An 18,717-nucleotide genomic window follows, 5' to 3' on the forward strand; every position below is an offset into this window, starting at 1 on the left:
ATGCTGGGATCTACTCCCTGCATTCGGGATGGGTGTTCAGGTGTCTCGTACATGATGCTGGGATCTACTCCCTGCATTCGGGATGGGTGGTCAGATGTCTAGTACATGATGCTGGGATCTACTCCCTGCATTCGGGATGGGTGTTCAGGTGTCTCGTACATGATGCTGGGATCTACTCCCAGCATTCAGGATAGGTGGTCAGATGTCTAGTACATGATGCTGGGATCTACTCCCTGCATTCAGCATGGGTGATCAGGTGTCTAGTACATGATGCTGGGATCTACTCCATGCATTCTGGATGGTTGGTCAGATGTCTAGTACATGATACTGGGATCTACTCTCTGCATTCCGGATGGGTGATCTGGTGTCTAGTACATGATGGTTGAATCTAGTCTGCATTCAGGATGGATGGCCAGGTGTCTAGTACATGATGCTGAGATCTACTCCCTGCATTCAGGATGGGTGGTCAGGTGTCTAGTACCTGATACTGGCATCTACTCCCTGCATTCAGGATGGGTGGTCAGATGTCTAGTACATGATGCTGGGATCTACTCCCCCATTCAGGATGGGTGTTCAGGTGCCTAATACATGATGCTGGGATATACTCCCTGCATTCAGGATAGGTGGTCAGATGTCTAGTACATGATGCTGGGATTTACTCCTTGCATTCGGGATGGGTGGTCAGGTGTCTATTACATGCTGCTGGGATCTACTCCCTGCATTCAGCATGGGTGGTCAGGTGTCTAGTGCATGATGCTGGGATCTACTCCATGCATTCCGGATGGGTGATCTTGTGTCTAGTACATGATGGTTGAATCTAGTCTGCATTCAGGGTGGGTGGCCAGGTGTCTAGTACATGATGCTGGATGCTGGGATCTACTCCCTGCATTCGGGATGGGTAGTCAGGTGCCTAGTACATGATGCTGAGATCTACTCGCTGCATTCGGTATGGGTGGTCAGGTGTCTAGTACATGATGCTGAGATCTACTCCCTGCATTCAGGATAGGTGGTCAGATGTCTAGTACATGATGCTGGGATCTACTCCCTGCATTCAGCATGGTTGGTCAGGTGTCTAGTACATGATGCTCGGATCTACTCCATACATTCCGGATGGGTGGTCAGATGTCTAGTACATGATGGTTGAATCTAGTCTGCATTCAGGATGGGTGGTCAGGTGCCTAATACATGATGCTGGGATCTACTCCCAGCATTCACGATAGGTGGTCAGATGTCTAGTACATGATGCTGGGATCTACTCCCTGCATTCAGCATGGCTGGTCAGGTGTCTAGTACATGATGCTGTGATCTACTCCATGCATTCCGGATGGGTGGTCAGATGTCTAGTACATGATGCTGGGATCTACTCCCCCATTCAGGATGGGTGTTCAGGTGCCTAATACATGATGCTGGGATATACTCCCTGCATTCAGGATAGGTGGTCAGATGTCTAGTACATGATGCTGGGATTTACTCCTTGCATTCGGGATGGGTGGTCAGGTGTCTATTACATGCTGCTGGGATCTACTCCCTGCATTCAGCATGGGTGGTCAGGTGTCTAGTGCATGATGCTGGGATCTACTCCATGCATTCCGGATGGGTGATCTTGTGTCTAGTACATGATGGTTGAATCTAGTCTGCATTCAGGGTGGGTGGCCAGGTGTCTAGTACATGATGCTGGATGCTGGGATCTACTCCCTGCATTCGGGATGGGTAGTCAGGTGCCTAGTACATGATGCTGAGATCTACTCCCTGCATTCGGTATGGGTGGTCAGGTGTCTAGTACATGATGCTGAGATCTACTCCCTGCATTCAGGATAGGTGGTCAGATGTCTAGTACATGATGCTGGGATCTACTCCCTGCATTCAGCATGGTTGGTCAGGTGTCTAGTACATGATGCTCGGATCTACTCCATACATTCCGGATGGGTGGTCAGATGTCTAGTACATGATGGTTGAATCTAGTCTGCATTCAGGATGGGTGGTCAGGTGCCTAATACATGATGCTGGGATCTACTCCCAGCATTCACGATAGGTGGTCAGATGTCTAGTACATGATGCTGGGATCTACTCCCTGCATTCAGCATGGCTGGTCAGGTGTCTAGTACATGATGCTGTGATCTACTCCATGCATTCCGGATGGGTGGTCAGATGTCTAGTACATGATGGTTGAATCTAGTCTGCATTCAGGATGGGTGGTCAGGTGCCTAATACATGATGCTGGGATCTACTCCCTGCATTCAGGATCTGTGGTCAGATGTCTAGTACATGATGCTGGGATCTACTCCCTCATTCAGGATGGGTGGTCAGGTGTCTAGTACATGATGCTGGGATCTACTCCCTGCATTCGGTATGGGTGGTCAGGTGTCTAGTACATGATGCTGGGATCTATTCTCTGCATTCCGGATGGGTGGTGAAGCGCCTAGTACATGATGCTGGGATCTACTCCATGCATTCCGGCTGGGTGGTCAGGTGTCTCGTACATGATGCTGGGATCTACTCCATGCATTCCGGCTGGGTTGTCAGGTGTCTAGTACATGATGCTGGGATCTACTCCCTGCATTCGGGATGGGTGGTCAGGTGTCTAGTACATGATGCTGGGATCTACTTCCTGCATTCAGCATGGGTGGTCAGCTGTCTAGTACATGATGCTGGGATCTACTCCCTCATTCAGAATGGGTGGTCAGGTGTCTTGTACATGATGCTGGGATCTACTCCATGCATTCCGGCTGGGTGGTCAGGTGTCTAGTACATGATGCTGGGATCTACTCCCTGCATTCGGGATGGGTGGTCAGGTCTCTAGTACATGATACTGGGATCTACTCTCTGCATTCAGGATGGGTGGTCAGGTGTCTAGTACATGATGCTGGGATCTACTCCATGCTTTCCGGATGGGTGCTCTGGTGTCTAGTACATGATGGTTGAATCTAGTCTGCATTCAGGTTGGATGGCCAGATGTCTAGTACATGATGCTGAGATCTACTCCCTGCATTCGGGATGGGTAGTCAGGTGCCTAGTACATGATGCTGGATGCTGGAATCTACTCCCTGCATTCAGGATGGGTAGTCAGGTGTCTAGTACATGATTCTGCAATCTACTTTCTGCATTAAGGATAGGTGGTCAGGTGTCTAGTACATGATGCTGGGATCTACTCCCTGCATTCAGGATGGGTGGTCAGGTGTCTAGTACATGATGCTGGGATCTACTCGCTGCATTCGGGATGGGTGGTCAGGTGTCTAGTACATGATGCTGGGATCTATTCTCTGCATTCCGGTTGGGTGGTGAAGCGCCTAGTACATGATGCTGGGATCTACTCCATGCATTCCGGCTGGCTGGTCAGGTTCCTAGTACATGATGCTGGGATCTACTCCCTGCATTCGGGATGGGTGGTCAGGTGTCTAGTACATGATGCTGGGATCTTCTCCCTGCATTCAGGATAGGTGGGAAGGTGTCTAGTACATGATGCTGGGATCTACTCCCTGCATTCAGGATGGGTGGTCAGGTGTCTAGTATATGATGCTGAGATCTACTCCCTGCATTCGGGATGGGTGGTCAGGTGCCTAGTACATGATGCTGGATGCTGGGATCTGCTCCTTGCATTCAGGATGGGTGATCTGGTGTCTAGTACATTATGCTGGGATCTACTCCCTGCATTCCGGTTTTGGTGGTCAGGTGCCAATACATGATTCTGGGATCTACTCCCTGCATTCTGGATTGGTGGTCAGGTGTCTAATGCATGATGCTTGGATCTAGTCTGCATTCAAGATGGGTGGTCAGGTGCCAAAACATGATACTGGGATCTACTCCCTGCATTCAGGATGGGTGGCCAGGTGTCTAGTACATGATGCTGTGATCTACTTCCTGCATTCGGCAGGGGTGGTCAGGTGCCTAGTACATGATGCTGGGATCTACTCCCTGCATTCGGGATGGGTGGTCAGGTGCCTAGTACATGATGTTGGGATCTACTCCCTGCCTTCGGGATGGGTGGTCAGGTGTCTAGTAAATGATGCTGGGATCTACTCCCTCATTCAGGATGGGTGGTCAGGTGTCTAGTACATGATGCTGGGATCTACTCCCTGCATTCGGGATGGGTGTTCAGGTGTCTCGTACATGATGCTGGGATCTACTCCCAGCATTCAGGATAGGTGGTCAGATGTCTAGTACATGATGCTGGGATCTACTCCCTGCATTCAGCATGGGTGATCAGGTGTCTAGTACATGATGCTGGGATCTACTCCATGCATTCCGGATGGTTGGTCAGATGTCTAGTACATGATGGTTGAATCTAGTCTGCATTCAGGATGGGTGGTCAGGTGCCTAATACATGATGCTGGGATCTACTCCCTGCATTCAGGATAGGTGGTCAGATGTCTAGTACATGATGCTGGGATCTACTCCCTGCCTTCGGGATGGGTGGTCAGGTGTCTAGTAAATGATGCTGGGATCTACTCCCTCATTCAGGATGGGTGGTAGGTGTCTAGTACATGATGCTGGGATCTACTCCCTCATTCAGGATGGGTGGTCAGGTGTCTAGTACATGATGCTGGGATCTACTCCCTGCATTCGGTATGGGTGGTCAGGTGTCTAGTACATGATGCTGGGATCTACTCCCTGCTTTCAGGATGGGTGGTCAGGTTCCTAGTACATGATGCTGGGATCTCCTCCCTGCATTCGGGATGGGTGGTCTGGTGTCTAGTACAAGATGGTTGAATCTAGTCTGCATTCAGGATGGGTGGTCAGGTGCCTAATACATGATGCTGGGATCTACTCCCTGCATTCAGGATAGGTGGTCAGATGTCTAGTACATGATGCTGGGATCTACTCCCTGCATTCGGGATGGGTGGTCAGGTGTCTAGTACATGATGCTGGGATCTACTCCCTGCATTCGGGATGGGTGGTCAGGTGTCTAGTACATGATGCTGGGATCTACTCCCTGCATTCAGCATGGGTGGTCAGCTGTCTAGTACATGATACTGGGATCTACTCTCTGCATTCAGGATGGGTGGTCAGGTGCCTAGTACATGATGCTGTGATCTACTCCCTGTATTCCGGATGGGTGGTCTGGTGTCTAGCGCATGATGCTTGGATCTAGTCTGGATTCAAGATGGTTGGTCAGGTGTCTAATACATGATGCTGGGATCTACTCTCTGCATTCAAGAGGGGTGGTCAGGTGCCTAGTACATGATGCTGGGATCTACTCCCTGCATTCGGGATGAGTGGTCAGGTGCCTAGTACTTGATGCTGTGATCTACTCCCTGCATTCGGGATGGGTGGTCAGGTGCCTAGCACATGATGCTGTGATCTACTCCCTGCATTCGGGATCGGTGATCAGGTGCCTAGTACATGATGCTGTGATCTACTCCCTGCATTCGGGATGGGTGGTCAGGTGCCTAGTACATGATGCTGTGATCTACTCCGTGCATTCGGGATGGGTGTATTCAGGTGCCTAGTACATGATGCTGTGATCGACTCCCTGCATTCGGGATGGGTGGTCAGGTGTTTAGTACATGATGGTGGGTGTCTACTCCCTGCATTCAGGATGGGTGGTCACGTGTCTAATACATGATACTGGGATCTACTCTCTGCATTCAAGAGGGGTGGTCAGGTGCCTAGTACATGATGCTGTGATCTACTCCCTGCATTCGGATTGGGTGGGCAGGTGCCTAGTACATGATGCTGTGATCTACTCCCTGCATTCAAGAGGGGTGGTCAGATGTCTAGTACATGATGCTGGGATCTTCTCCCTGCATTCAGGATGGGTGGTCAGGTGTCTAATACATGATACTGGGTGCTGGGATCTACTCCCTGCATTCGGGATGGGTGGTCAGGTGTCTAGTACCTGATGCTGGGATTTTCTCCCTGCATTCTGGATGGGTGGTCAGCTGTCTAGTACATGATACTGGGATCTGCTTGGCTAGGCCTCACTTTTGTCTGTACTTGTATTGGTCCTCTGTGTGAATTTGTTAGGCCCTCAGGAGATCCCGTGCTGCTGCTGATTTGGTCACAAGTTCTGTCGGTATGAGATATAGAAACACTTTTCTCTGATTCCGCCTACAGAAGTTGCAGATTTAGTTCATGAATCCAGTTTCCTTTAGCTGTAGCTTGGGGTTCACTACAAGCAGCTATGAAGTCCTCGGCCATCCTACAGAAATGTCCTTCAATGTCTTTATTACCTGACACTGGATCTTCCCGTCCAGAATGTGTTTATCGCTGTCTTGAGTCCATCCTGGAGCAGCTGGGGTCCTCAATGATGGATCATATCTTTACCTTGTTGTCCGTGTCTCATTGCCAGCAATATAAATATCCCGTCTGGGGAAAATTGCCTGATCTGTCAGTGATCACATATCAAGCTTAACACGAGTGGAACGTCTTACCCTGCCAACACTCCCCATGACATCCCCTGCCCGACCTCCTCCAGTGACCCAATGTGGGCACAGTACCAGGATGAAACATAGACCTGCCATACAGGCAGTCCTCTGCCTGAGGAGGAGATATGGATCAGAGTTATAGAACATTGTAATCCTATGAGCAGCTTGTGGGCAAACAAACCGCAAGAAAAGGACGGTAAACTACTACCGCTAGAAGAGGAATGAAGACTGTGATCTAGAGAAGCAAGAGAACAATGATCTACTGCAAGAATAAGAGGGCAGTGATCTACTGGAAAAAAAAGCTGACAATGATCGAATGTGAGAACACTGATCTACTACAGGAATAAGAGAACAGTGATCTACTACAGGAAGAAGAGGACAGTGATCTACTACAGGAATAAGAGAACAGTGATCTACTACAGGAAGAAGAGGACAGTGATCTACTACAGGAAGAAGAGGACAGTGATCTACTACAGGAATAAGAGAACAGTGATCTACTACAGGAAGAAGAGGACAGTGATCTACTACAGGAAGAAGAGGACAGTGATCTACTACAGGTAGAAGAGGACAGTGATCTACTACAGGTAGAAGAGAACAGTGATCTACTACAAGTAGAAGAGAACAGTGATCTACTACACGTAGAAGAGAACAGTGATCTACTGCAGGAATAAAATGACTGCAAGAGAACAGTGATCTACTACAGGAATAAGAGGACAGTAATCTACTACAGGCACAAGAGAACAGTGATCTACCACAGGAATAAGAGAACCGTGATCTACTACAGGAAGAAGAGAACAGTGATCTACTACAGGCAGAAGAGGACAGTGATCTACCACAGGCAGAAGAGGACAGTGATCTACTACAGGCATAAGAGGACAGTGATCTACTACAGGCAGAAGAGGACAGTGATTTACTACAGGTAGAAGAGGACAGTGATTTACTACAGAAATAAGAGGATTGTGATTTACTACAGAAATAAGAGGATTGTGATCTACTACAGGAAGAAGAGGACTGAGATAGTCTGCAAAAATAACAGGATAATACAAGAAGATGACTATGATCTACAGGAGAAGACTACAACAATCTACTACAGGTATACAAGTGCTACAATCTATTAGTGAAATAAGAGGACAATTGATCCATTATATAAGTAAGAGGACAATGATCTACTATTGGAATAAGAGAACCGTGCTCTACTACAGGAATAACAGAACAGTGATCTACTGCAGGTAGAAGAAAACAGTAATCTACTAGACTAAAATAGCATGGATGTATTAGAGAAAAGAGAGGACAATAATCTATTACAGGCACAAATATGATCTACTACAGGTAAAAGATTACATTGATCTACTATAAAAATAAGAGAACAGTGATCTATGAACAGTAATGTGCTACAGGGGGAAGACAATGATATATTACAGTAAAAAGGAGGACAATAATTTACTAAAGGGATAAGAGGACAGTAATTTATTACATGAATAAGATGGCAGTGATCTACTACAGTTAAAAAGGGAGAGTGATCTACTACACACAGAAGAGGATACAAACCTACTAAAAAAAAACATGTATCTACCACAGGAATAGGTGGACATTAATTTATTGCGGGAACAAGAGGAATGTGATCTACTAAAGTAAAAGATTACATTGATCTACTACAAAAATAAGTAAACAGTGATCTACTACAGGAAGAATATGGCTATTCTAGAAAAAAAGGACAATAGTTTACTAATGGAATAGGAAGGAAGTGGTCTGTTACATGGAGAAGATTACAATAATCTACTCTAGGAATAAGAGGACAGTGATCTACTACAAAAAAATGCCAATTATCTACTATAGGTAGAACAGGACTGTAATCTACAGTAAGAATAAGAGGATAATGATCTACTACAAGAAGATCACCATTATCTATAGTAGAAAAGGACAAATATCTATTACAGGTATAAAAGGACTATGATCTACTAGTAGAATAAGAGGACATTGATCTACTAAAGAAATAAGAAAGTGATCTACTATAGGAATAAAAGAACAGTGATCTGCTGGATGTGGAAGATGGAAATTATCTACTACAGGTAGAAGATGATAATGGACTAAAGGTAGAAGATGATAGTGATCTACTACAGGTAGAAGGGGACATTGATCTACTACAGGTAGAAGATGATAATGGTCTACAGCTAGCCAACGACAGAGGAAGAAGTCTCCAGGCTCCTTTCCGCTGCCCGCCCCACCACCTGTGCTAGCGACCCTCTCCCCTCTCACCTCCTCCGCTCCCTTTCCCCAGCTCTCATTACCCACCTCTCCATCATCTTCAACCTCTCCCTAACCTCTGGCACTTTTCCCTCCTCATTTAAACACTCCATTATATCCCCTCTGCTTAAAAAACCAACCCTGGACCCAACTAATGCTGCCAACTACCGACCCGTCTCAAACCTCCCCTTTATCTCCAAATTACTGGAACGCCTGGTCTACTCCCGCCTTACTCGCTTTCTCTCTGACAACTTGCTCCTCGACCCCCTCCAGTCTGGTTTCCGCTCTCTACACTCGACCGAAACTGCCCTTACAAAAGTATCAAATGACCCGATGACGGCGAAGTCGAGAGGTGATTACTCTCTACTAATCCTCCTTGACCTGTCTGCTGCATTTGACACTGTCGACCATAATCTCCTTCTCACTATGCTCCGCTCTATTGGTCTAAAGGATACTGCTCTCTCCTGGTTCTCTTCCTACCTCTCTGACCGCTCTTTCAGTGTTTCCTTTGCTGGTTCTATCTCTGCTCCACTTCCTCTTGCTGTTGGGGTCCCCCAGGGCTCGGTCCTTGGTCCCCTTCTCTTCTCTATCTATACTGCCCCAATTGGACAAACCATCCACAGATTTAGCCTCCAATACCATCTTTATGCTGACGATACCCAACTATACACCTCCTCTCGTGAGATCTCTGGACCATTCCTCCAAAATATCACCGACTGTCTGTCCGCTGTCTCTACAACTATGTCCTCCCTTTCTAAAACTAAAGAAAAAAAGAATAGACAAAAAACAACAATTAGCAATAAAAGGATTAACAGAAAACTCCAATATTGTCATAAAAAAAGCCGACAAGGGAGGGGGGGTTGTAATCATGAATCACGATTACTATCATTTTGAATCCCTGAGAATTTTGGAGGCTCCTGTATATTACCAGAAATTAGATAAAGACCCTACATCCCTTATTTCTTCCAAACTACAACTAATGGTAGATTTAGCTGTGGAAAATAATTGTTTAACAAAAAAAGAGAGGGATTACATCTGTATCCCTAACCCTGAAATACCATTTTTTAATTTCCTACCGAAGATTCATAAAGATGCAAACACTCCCCCTGGCCGTCCGCTAATCGCAGGGATTAACCCAATCACGAGTAATTTATCTCATTTTATAGACCATCATTTACAGAAATTCGTTACAGCATTACCATCATATATTAGAGACACTGGCCATATGTTGTCAACGAGCAAACAAATACCATGGAAAGAAAACTATGTGTGGTGTAGTCTGGATGTCACCTCCCTATATTCCAATATCCACCATCATCAGGGAATTAGGGCGGTACAACATTTTTTAGAACAAGACCCTTTGATGCCAATACAACAAAAGAAGTTTATATTAGATGCGATCTACTTTATATTAACAACTATTTTACCTACAGTAAAGTCTTTTTTTCAACAAATTAACGGTACCGCTATGGGTACCAAATTTGCGCCAAGTTACGCAAATTTGCTACTGGGGTTTTTTGAAGAAAAAGCTTTCAAGGATGATCATATTATTTTACATCGGTGTTTTATAGACGATATTTTGTTAATTTGGGAGGGCGAAGTAAACTATTTAGAACAGTTTATTATAGGGTTAAATTGTAATGATTTTAACCTGAAGTTCACAAGTCATATCAGTAAAACGGAAATCATTTTTTTAGACCCAGTTTTATCATCTGAGAGTGGCCACATTAACACCAAAACACACTTTAAGCCCACTGATTGTAACAGCTACCTGAATTTTGGTAGCTGTCACCCAAAGAGCTGGAAACTGAATATACCCCAAGGGCAATTCAAAAGAATTAAAAGAAATTGTTCCTCATTGGGAGACTAGAAACAGCAATCAAAAGTCCTTATAACCAGATTTCAAGAAAAAGGGCTATCCCTCTGAATTATGTCCGCATATGAAAAAAAATCCCATGAGGAATAGGGACAGTATTGACAAAACTGAGAGAGTTGAATAACAAAAACCCTTGTTTATCACCAAATGTAATGTACAATACAAGAAAATTGAAAATATTATGAAAAAGCATTGGTCCATTCTAAAACAAGACCCGTTCCTTCAGGATAATATCTTGGATAATCCAAAAATGATCTACCGTAAAAATAGGACCCTGCAGAATATCTTGGCCCCTTCGAATCCAGATAAATCCCATCGGAAAGAACGGAGGTTGGCACATTCCAATATGGTGGTCGGTACTTACAAATGCCTGAAGGCTCGGTGCAGGTGCTGTTCGGTAATAGTACAAGGGAAGAAAGACATCTTTGTCAATCGGGAGAAGAAGTTGATGGGGATCAGTCAATTTTTGAACTGTGGTTCATCCTTCCTTATATACCTTTTAGAATGTCCGTGCGGCCTACAATATATTGGGCGCACAACTAAGACATTAAGAACTAGAATTAATCAGCATAGACACAATATTTAAAGGGTTTTCAAAAACACAGCGTCTCACGACACGTTTCAGAGAAGCATCAGCAGAACGCATCCCTGTTAAAGTCCCAGCAGTAGAATCCGTTACCTCCAGGTCCTTTTCTTGGTTAAAAACACGATAGATGTTTTGGGTATTTCGGATGGACACTCTGTCCCCCAGGGGTCTAAACGAAGCTCTAGAAAAGATCTTTTGAGATAAATGTATTATTGGTCTAGCATCTCCAAATATCCCCTTTACAGGATACGTATAATACAGGCTTCAGATTAATAGAATCATCAAATATTATTAGATCTTTTTATAAGCCCTACCCTTATTTATAGAAATGACTATTTTTTATTAAGATATTAACTACATTTGGTTTTATGCGTTATAATAGTCCTTACACAGCGATGTGATACAGAAGTTGTATATGCAGTGATTCCTTATAATAGTGCGTTGGGATCAGCATTTCTTTAGGTTTTATTGTAAGTTGTTATGAATAGTGCCGCCCTTCTCTCTCCTTTATGTACATACACGCAGAAATAGAGCAGCCTATATATAGAAAATATATAGAGATCCAATGTCATGTAGTAGATGGAAGCACGTTGCGTTCCATCTGTACGGCACTCTACCGTGGCCACATGACCGTTCTAATGGAAGGCATCACTGCGCTCCTTCTGCACTCCAGGGAAGCGTGTCTCCGTTCACGGGTCACATGGGACGGCCCCTGACGTCGGTCCCAGGACGCTCTACAGCGCGTCACTCGAGGGAAACGTCATCTTCCGTCGCCAAAATGGCGCGGTACATCGGAAGCTGGCACACTTCTAGTGACCTTCAGGAAAGGGTATGGAATTAACTTTTGTGCTAGTTATACCATGTTTTGTCTACTCTGTTTATGCTTGAGAAAGGCGTCTAACACGCCGAAACGCGTCGCATATTGTTCCGCAAGTATTGTCTGTTTTTCTATGAGGCTCTGACCTCTTGTTGTGCTAATAAAGGTTTTTGTTTCTAACCGGAGGCTGACCGTTGAAACATTTAACAATCGGTCCTCTCTAATGATAAGCAGCGCAGGATTACTGGTTTTCTCTTTTCTTTTGTACTATCCGACCTCTTATGAGGAACGGAGTTCGGTAAAACCTGCAGCTCTCCAGTGATTTGAATTCAGTGGATTAGTGGATCTATTTATAAAGCAAATACTGTACGCCCACCAGGACACTGGGTGCTGAATGATCACCTTAGGGTGACGTCTGGCACCAGGGGAGTTGTCCCATTTTACTATATTGATTGCCTCTAAAGCTTTTGGCACTCTCCTTGACTGTTATCCCTTTCTAAAACTGACCTCCTTGTCTTTCCACCTTCTAACCGACCTCCCCTCAACATCTCCATTCCAGTGTCTGGCACCATCATAACCCCCAGACGGCATGCCCGATGCCTTGGGGTCACACTGGACTCTGACCTCTCCTTTGCCCCCCATATCCAATCTCTGGCCCAAACATGCCACATGCACCTCAGAAATATTGCTAAAATACGTCCGTTCCTCACCACGGACACGCTAAAGACGCTCGTGGTTGCGCTCATCCACTCCCGGCTTGACTACTGCAACTCGCTACTCATTGGCCTCCCCCGCACTAGACTCGCTCCACTCCAATCCATACTAAATGCAGCAGCTAGACTCATTTTTCTATCCAGTCGTTATTCAGACGCCTCTGCATTATGCCAGTCGCTGCATTGGCTGCCCATCCACTGCAGAACTAAATGTAAACTCCTCTACCTCACCCACAAAGCTCTGCATGGCGCTGCGCCACCATACATCGCCTCCCTACTGTCAGTACACCACCATACATCACCTCCCTACTGTCAGTACACCACCATACATCGCCTCCCTCCTGTCAGTACACCACCATACATCGCCTCCCTCCTGTCAGTACACCACCATACATCGCCTCCCTCCTGTCAGTACACCACCATACATCGCCTCCCTACTGTCAGTACACCACCATACATCGCCTCCCTACTGTCAGTACACCACCATACATCGCCTCCCTACTGTCAGTACACCACCATACATCGCCTCCCTGTCAGTACACCACCATACATCGCCTCCCTACTGTCAGTACACCACCATACATCGCCTCCCTACTGTCAGTATACCACCATACATCGCCTCCCTACTGTCAGTACACCACCATACATCTCCTCCCTACTGTCAGTACACCACCATACATCGCCTCCCTACTGTCAGTACACCACCATACATCGCCTCCCTACTGTCAGTACACCACCGTACATCGCCTCCCTCCTGTCAGTACACCACCATACATCGCCTCCCTCCTGTCAGTACACCACCATACATCGCCTCCCTCCTGTCCGTACACCACCATACATCGCCTCCCTCCTGTCCGTACACCACCATACATCGCCTCCCTCCTGTCCGTACACCACCATACATCGCCTCCCTACTGTCTGTACACCACCATACATCGCCTCCCTACTATCAGTACACCACCATACATCGCCTCCCTACTGTCTGTACACCACCATACATCGCCTCCCTACTATCAGTACACCACCATACATCGCCTCCCTACTGTCTGTACACCACCATACATCGCCTCCCTACTGTCAGTACACCACCATACATCGCCTCCCTACTATCAGTACACCACCATACATCGCCTCCCTACTGTCTGTACACCACCATACATCGCCTCCCTACTATCAGTACACCACCATACATCGCCTCCCTACTGTCTGTACACCACCATACATCGCCTCCCTACTATCAGTACACCACCATACATCGCCTCCCTACTATCAGTACACCACCATACATCGCCTCCCTACTGTCAGTACACCACCATACATCGCCTCCCTACTGTCAGTACACCACCATACATCGCCTCCCTCCTGTCAGTACACCACCATACATCGCCTCCCTCCTGTCAGTACACCACCATACATCGCCTCCCTACTGTCAGTATACCACCATACATCGCCTCCCTCCTGTCAGTACACCACCATACATCGCCTCCCTCCTGTCAGTACACCACCATACATCGCCTCCCTACTGTCTGTACACCACCATACATCGCCTCCCTACTATCAGTACACCACCATACATCGCCTCCCTACTGTCTGTACACCACCATACATCGCCTCCCTACTATCAGTACACCACCATACATCGCCTCCCTACTGTCTGTACACCACCATACATCGCCTCCCTACTGTCAGTACACCACCATACATCGCCTCCCTACTATCAGTACACCACCATACATCGCCTCCCTACTGTCTGTACACCACCATACATCGCCTCCCTACTATCAGTACACCACCATACATCGCCTCCCTACTGTCTGTACACCACCATACATCGCCTCCCTACTATCAGTACACCACCATACATCGCCTCCCTACTATCAGTACACCACCATACATCGCCTCCCTACTGTCAGTACACCACCATACATCGCCTCCCTACTGTCAGTACACCACCATACATCGCCTCCCTACTGTCTGTACACCACCATACATCGCCTCCCTACTATCAGTACACCACCATACATCGCCTCCCTACTGTCAGTACACCACCATACATCGCCTCCCTACTGTCTGTACACCACCATACATCGCCTCCCTACTATCAGTACACCACCATACATCGCCTCCCTACTATCAGTACACCACCATACATCGCCTCCCTACTATCAGTACACCACCGTACATCGCCTCCCTACTGTCAGTACACCACCATACATCGCCTCCCTACTGTCAGTACACCACCATACATCGCCTCCCTACTGTCTGTACACCACCATACATCGCCTCCCTACTGTCTGTACACCACCATACATCGCCTCCCTACTATCAGTACACCACCATACATCGCCTCCCTACTGTCAGTATACCACCATACATCGCCTCCCTACTGTCTGTACACCACCATACATCTCCTCCCTACTATCAGTACACCACCATACATCGCCTCCCTACTGTCTGTACACCACCATACATCACCTCCCTACTATCAGTACACCACCGTACATCGCCTCCCTACTGTCAGTACACCACCTTACATCACCTTCCTCCTGTCAGTACACCAGCATACATCGCCTCCCTCCTGTCAGTATACCACCATACATCGCCTCCCTCCTGTCAGTACACCACCATACATCGCCTCCCTCCTGTCAGTACACCACCATACATCGCCTCCCTACTGTCAGTACACCACCATACATCGCCTCCCTACTGTCAGTATACCACCATACATCGCCTCCCTACTGTCAGTACACCACCATACATCGCCTCCCTACTGTCAGTACACCACCATACATCGCCTCCCTCCTGTCAGTACGCCACCATACATCGCCTCCCTCCTGTCCGTACACCACCCAGCCCGCTCACTCCGATCAGATAACACCCTCAGACTAAACACTCCTGTAATACGAACCTCTCATGCTCGCCTACAGGACTTCACCAGAGCAGCACCCATCCTCTGGAACGCTCTACCCCAAGGCATCCGGACAATTCCCGAGGCACGAAACTTCAGACGTGCCTTAAAAACGCACCTCTTCAGGGAAGCATACCAAATCTCCTGACCTAGTCCCTCGCCCCTCCCTATGGTGCCCCACACCTTCCTGCCTATCACATACGACCTCTACCCCTGCACCTCCTTACCACCCCACCCCGTTTGCTTCCTAATAACTGGTCTCCACATGAAATCCCCTAGTGCCTGTGTTCCCCATGCACCCCTCCCCCTTTGCACCTCTTGTAGCACCCCCATCCCATTTGTCAAACTGCTTGTACCCCACATTGTACTTCTTGTATTGTCTATGTTCTCCCATGCCTGAAAGCGCTGCGGGATAAGTTGGCGCCATACAAATAATGATGCTTATTATTATAGAAGAGGACAGTGATCTAGTACAGGGATATCTGTAACAAGATGACTGCTGTTTGTGCAGCCTGTGGACACCAGTCCTAGAATGGGGGGTTCATGTGCAGACCGGAGGGGTTAGAGGCGGAGCCTAACACAACTGCAGCCATTTTGTGCCATTCCTGGACCAGTATACAGTACTCATTACCAACAAGCATTGGGCAAGCGATCAGCCTTCACCCCCTCCAGCACTGCTCTATCCCTTCACTATGGCATTCCGCATGGCCCAATGCCATCACCCCGCTCTTGCGCCAACGTGCCTAACACTGATGATAATGGTGTGCACACGGCTCAGCGGCAATCATTAGTTTGTATCCGCTGCTTGTTGCTTCAGTCTGTTGTCTTCCTCTCTGATTCATCCTTCTGCATCTAAGTGTTCACACACAGGGGTATAGCTATAGCGGGTACAGAAGTAGCAGTCCCCCCTGGGCCATAGAGCCTGATGGGGCCCAGAGCCTCGGTATCATGGACCATGGCACATGGTAGGTGGGGGCACTAACACAGATTGTGCACTGGGGCCCGCGAGCTTCACGCTACCTCTCTGGTTATACTGGCTTATGACCTCTGCCATATTCCAGGCGAGGACAGTAGCTGATGATTGCCGTTATCTGTCCCGCTCTGACTATGGTCCTTGCTGCGCGAGACCCAGAACTCCTCTCATTCAAGTCAACAGAATTTAGATCGCCATCTAGTCATATAGGGCTCTTCTATATTGCAGCCATTAGTTGTGTCTCATCCTGCGTACCCAGAGGTTGGCACACTCCTGACCTCGCCATGTTGTCCTTACATTGCAGATTACACATTCCCAGTCCTGCTAGTGACAACTTCACATCCAGTATTCACTATATATGGATAGATATGTAGGTGGAAGATATAGAGATGACTGGTGAATGGATGGCCCTGGATACATAGGTGATGAATGAATGGTTCTATAGACGGATGATGAAGACGCGACTGATGGGATGACTCGATGGTTGTTGATTGTCATGCCTTTTTGTACATTGATCATCATAATCCGTTCTTCCTTTCTGGTAGGTCGCGATCCGCTGGGTTCACTTGGACATCGGCCGAGCTCCAAGAAGAGACGTAAATCTCGAACAGCCTTCACCAATCACCAGATCTATGAGTTGGAGAAACGTTTCCTCTACCAGAAATATCTGTCCCCTGCTGACCGGGACCACATCGCCCAGCAGCTGGGACTCAGCAATGCCCAAGTCATCACCTGGTTTCAAAACCGAAGAGCCAAGCTGAAGAGGGATCTAGAGGAGATGAAGGCTGATGTGGAGTCGTTGAAGAAGCTGCCACCACATGCACTGGAGAAATTGGTGTCCATGCCTGATGGCAGGCCAGGGGAGGAGGACGAGGATGAGGACATTAGACCATGTTCTCCAACCTCACAAGAACTATTTCTTCAGTTGCCACAATATCCGTCCATGGAGCACACGATCAACGAGTTCTCGGAAGATGAAGAGATTGAGGTGGATGACTAAGACTAGAGGCAATGAAGTGCAAAGGACCCTTAATGTGAGAAAGGAAGGAAAGGGAAAAGAAGGGAGGAAGGAAGGTGAGAAAAGAAAAGAAGGAAGAAAGGGAGGAAAGGAAGGAATGCGGGAAGTGAGGTAGGTTAAGGAGAGGGTGTAAGTGTAAGAAAAGAAAGGCAATAGAAGAAGAGAGAAGGTTGAGGAAAGAAACAAAGGAATGAAGGATGGAAAGAAGGATGGTTAAGGACAGAAGAAAGGAAGGAAGGGATGAAGGTAGGTAGGTTAAGGAAAGGAAGGCTAAAGGAAGAAAAAAATGAAGGAAGAAAGATTTTCTAGGGAGGGAAGGAAAGGAAAGGAAAGGAAAGGAAGGCAATGGAAGAAGAAAAAAGGTTAGGGAAAGAAAAGAACAAATGAAGGAGGAAAAGGAAGGAAGGAATGAAAAAAGAGGAAGGATTAGGAAAGGAAAGAAGGAAGGAAGACAGGAAAGAAGCCCTTTTCATCGCCAATGACTTTACTCCCAGCCCAAACTTATCAGCTAGTCTGATGCATGTAAAGAGAGACATGGCCTCCAGTGATAATCCTGCTGTGCGGGAAGCTACAAGATACAGTCCAGCCACATATGGACACTGTGTATACCATAGGCACAGAACTGCAGAGGAGAAGAGTCCATATATACAGCAGATACTGAGGAGTTGTACTGTGCGCGGCCCTCATCCCTCGTCATGGACTGACATGGTTCTCCCATGAGGGGCATTTTAATGAGATTTCTCTGGATCATCTGACCCTGGAATTCGTCTTCCGTACACCCCAGCAGATCCGGCCGCTCCGCTCTCCGTGTATAGAAATATATTTATTTTATTTAAATCCCTCGCCTCAGGAGACCCATCCTACTCCTCTGTCACCCAGCGAGGTCTACAATGGGCCCCTGGGGCCCCTTACACTGAGCTTAGTGGAGTTCTGTGACTACATGGTGGGTGAGGCGAGCAGTGGGACATATGGTCTGTGATCATTCAATAAATTATCATCACTTTCCTATTGCTGTCTCCGATGTGTGATATCTAAGGCCAAGCATCACAGGGCATCCATGGGGTTAATAGTCAACCCTGAGGAGTGTGGGATGATACAAGCAGCAAATACAATCATAGACATAGAAAGTAGTAACAAGAAATCTCCACTAGTGATAATAATAATAACATGATCTTCATATCCGCTGAAGGAGAAAATACCACAAAACAAATCCTCAT

At 47.1% G+C, this 18,717-nt stretch overlaps 1 protein-coding gene across 1 annotated transcript in view; it reads left to right on the top strand.

Moving 5' to 3' along the window:
- LBX2 (ladybird homeobox 2) overlaps nt 1–18,495 on the top strand; it is a 65,602-nt gene extending 47,107 nt beyond the window's left edge. The window contains exon 2 of the mRNA XM_066572805.1: nt 17,028–18,495. Within this exon, the coding sequence (XP_066428902.1) occupies nt 17,028–17,482 (455 nt within the window). The 3' untranslated portion in view covers nt 17,483–18,495. The remainder of the gene's footprint in view (nt 1–17,027) is intronic.
- The last annotated feature ends 222 nt before the right edge of the window (nt 18,496–18,717 follow it).

This window comes from Eleutherodactylus coqui, chromosome 7, assembly GCF_035609145.1.
Source record: "Eleutherodactylus coqui strain aEleCoq1 chromosome 7, aEleCoq1.hap1, whole genome shotgun sequence".
NCBI classification, from domain to species: Eukaryota; Metazoa; Chordata; class Amphibia; order Anura; family Eleutherodactylidae; genus Eleutherodactylus; species Eleutherodactylus coqui.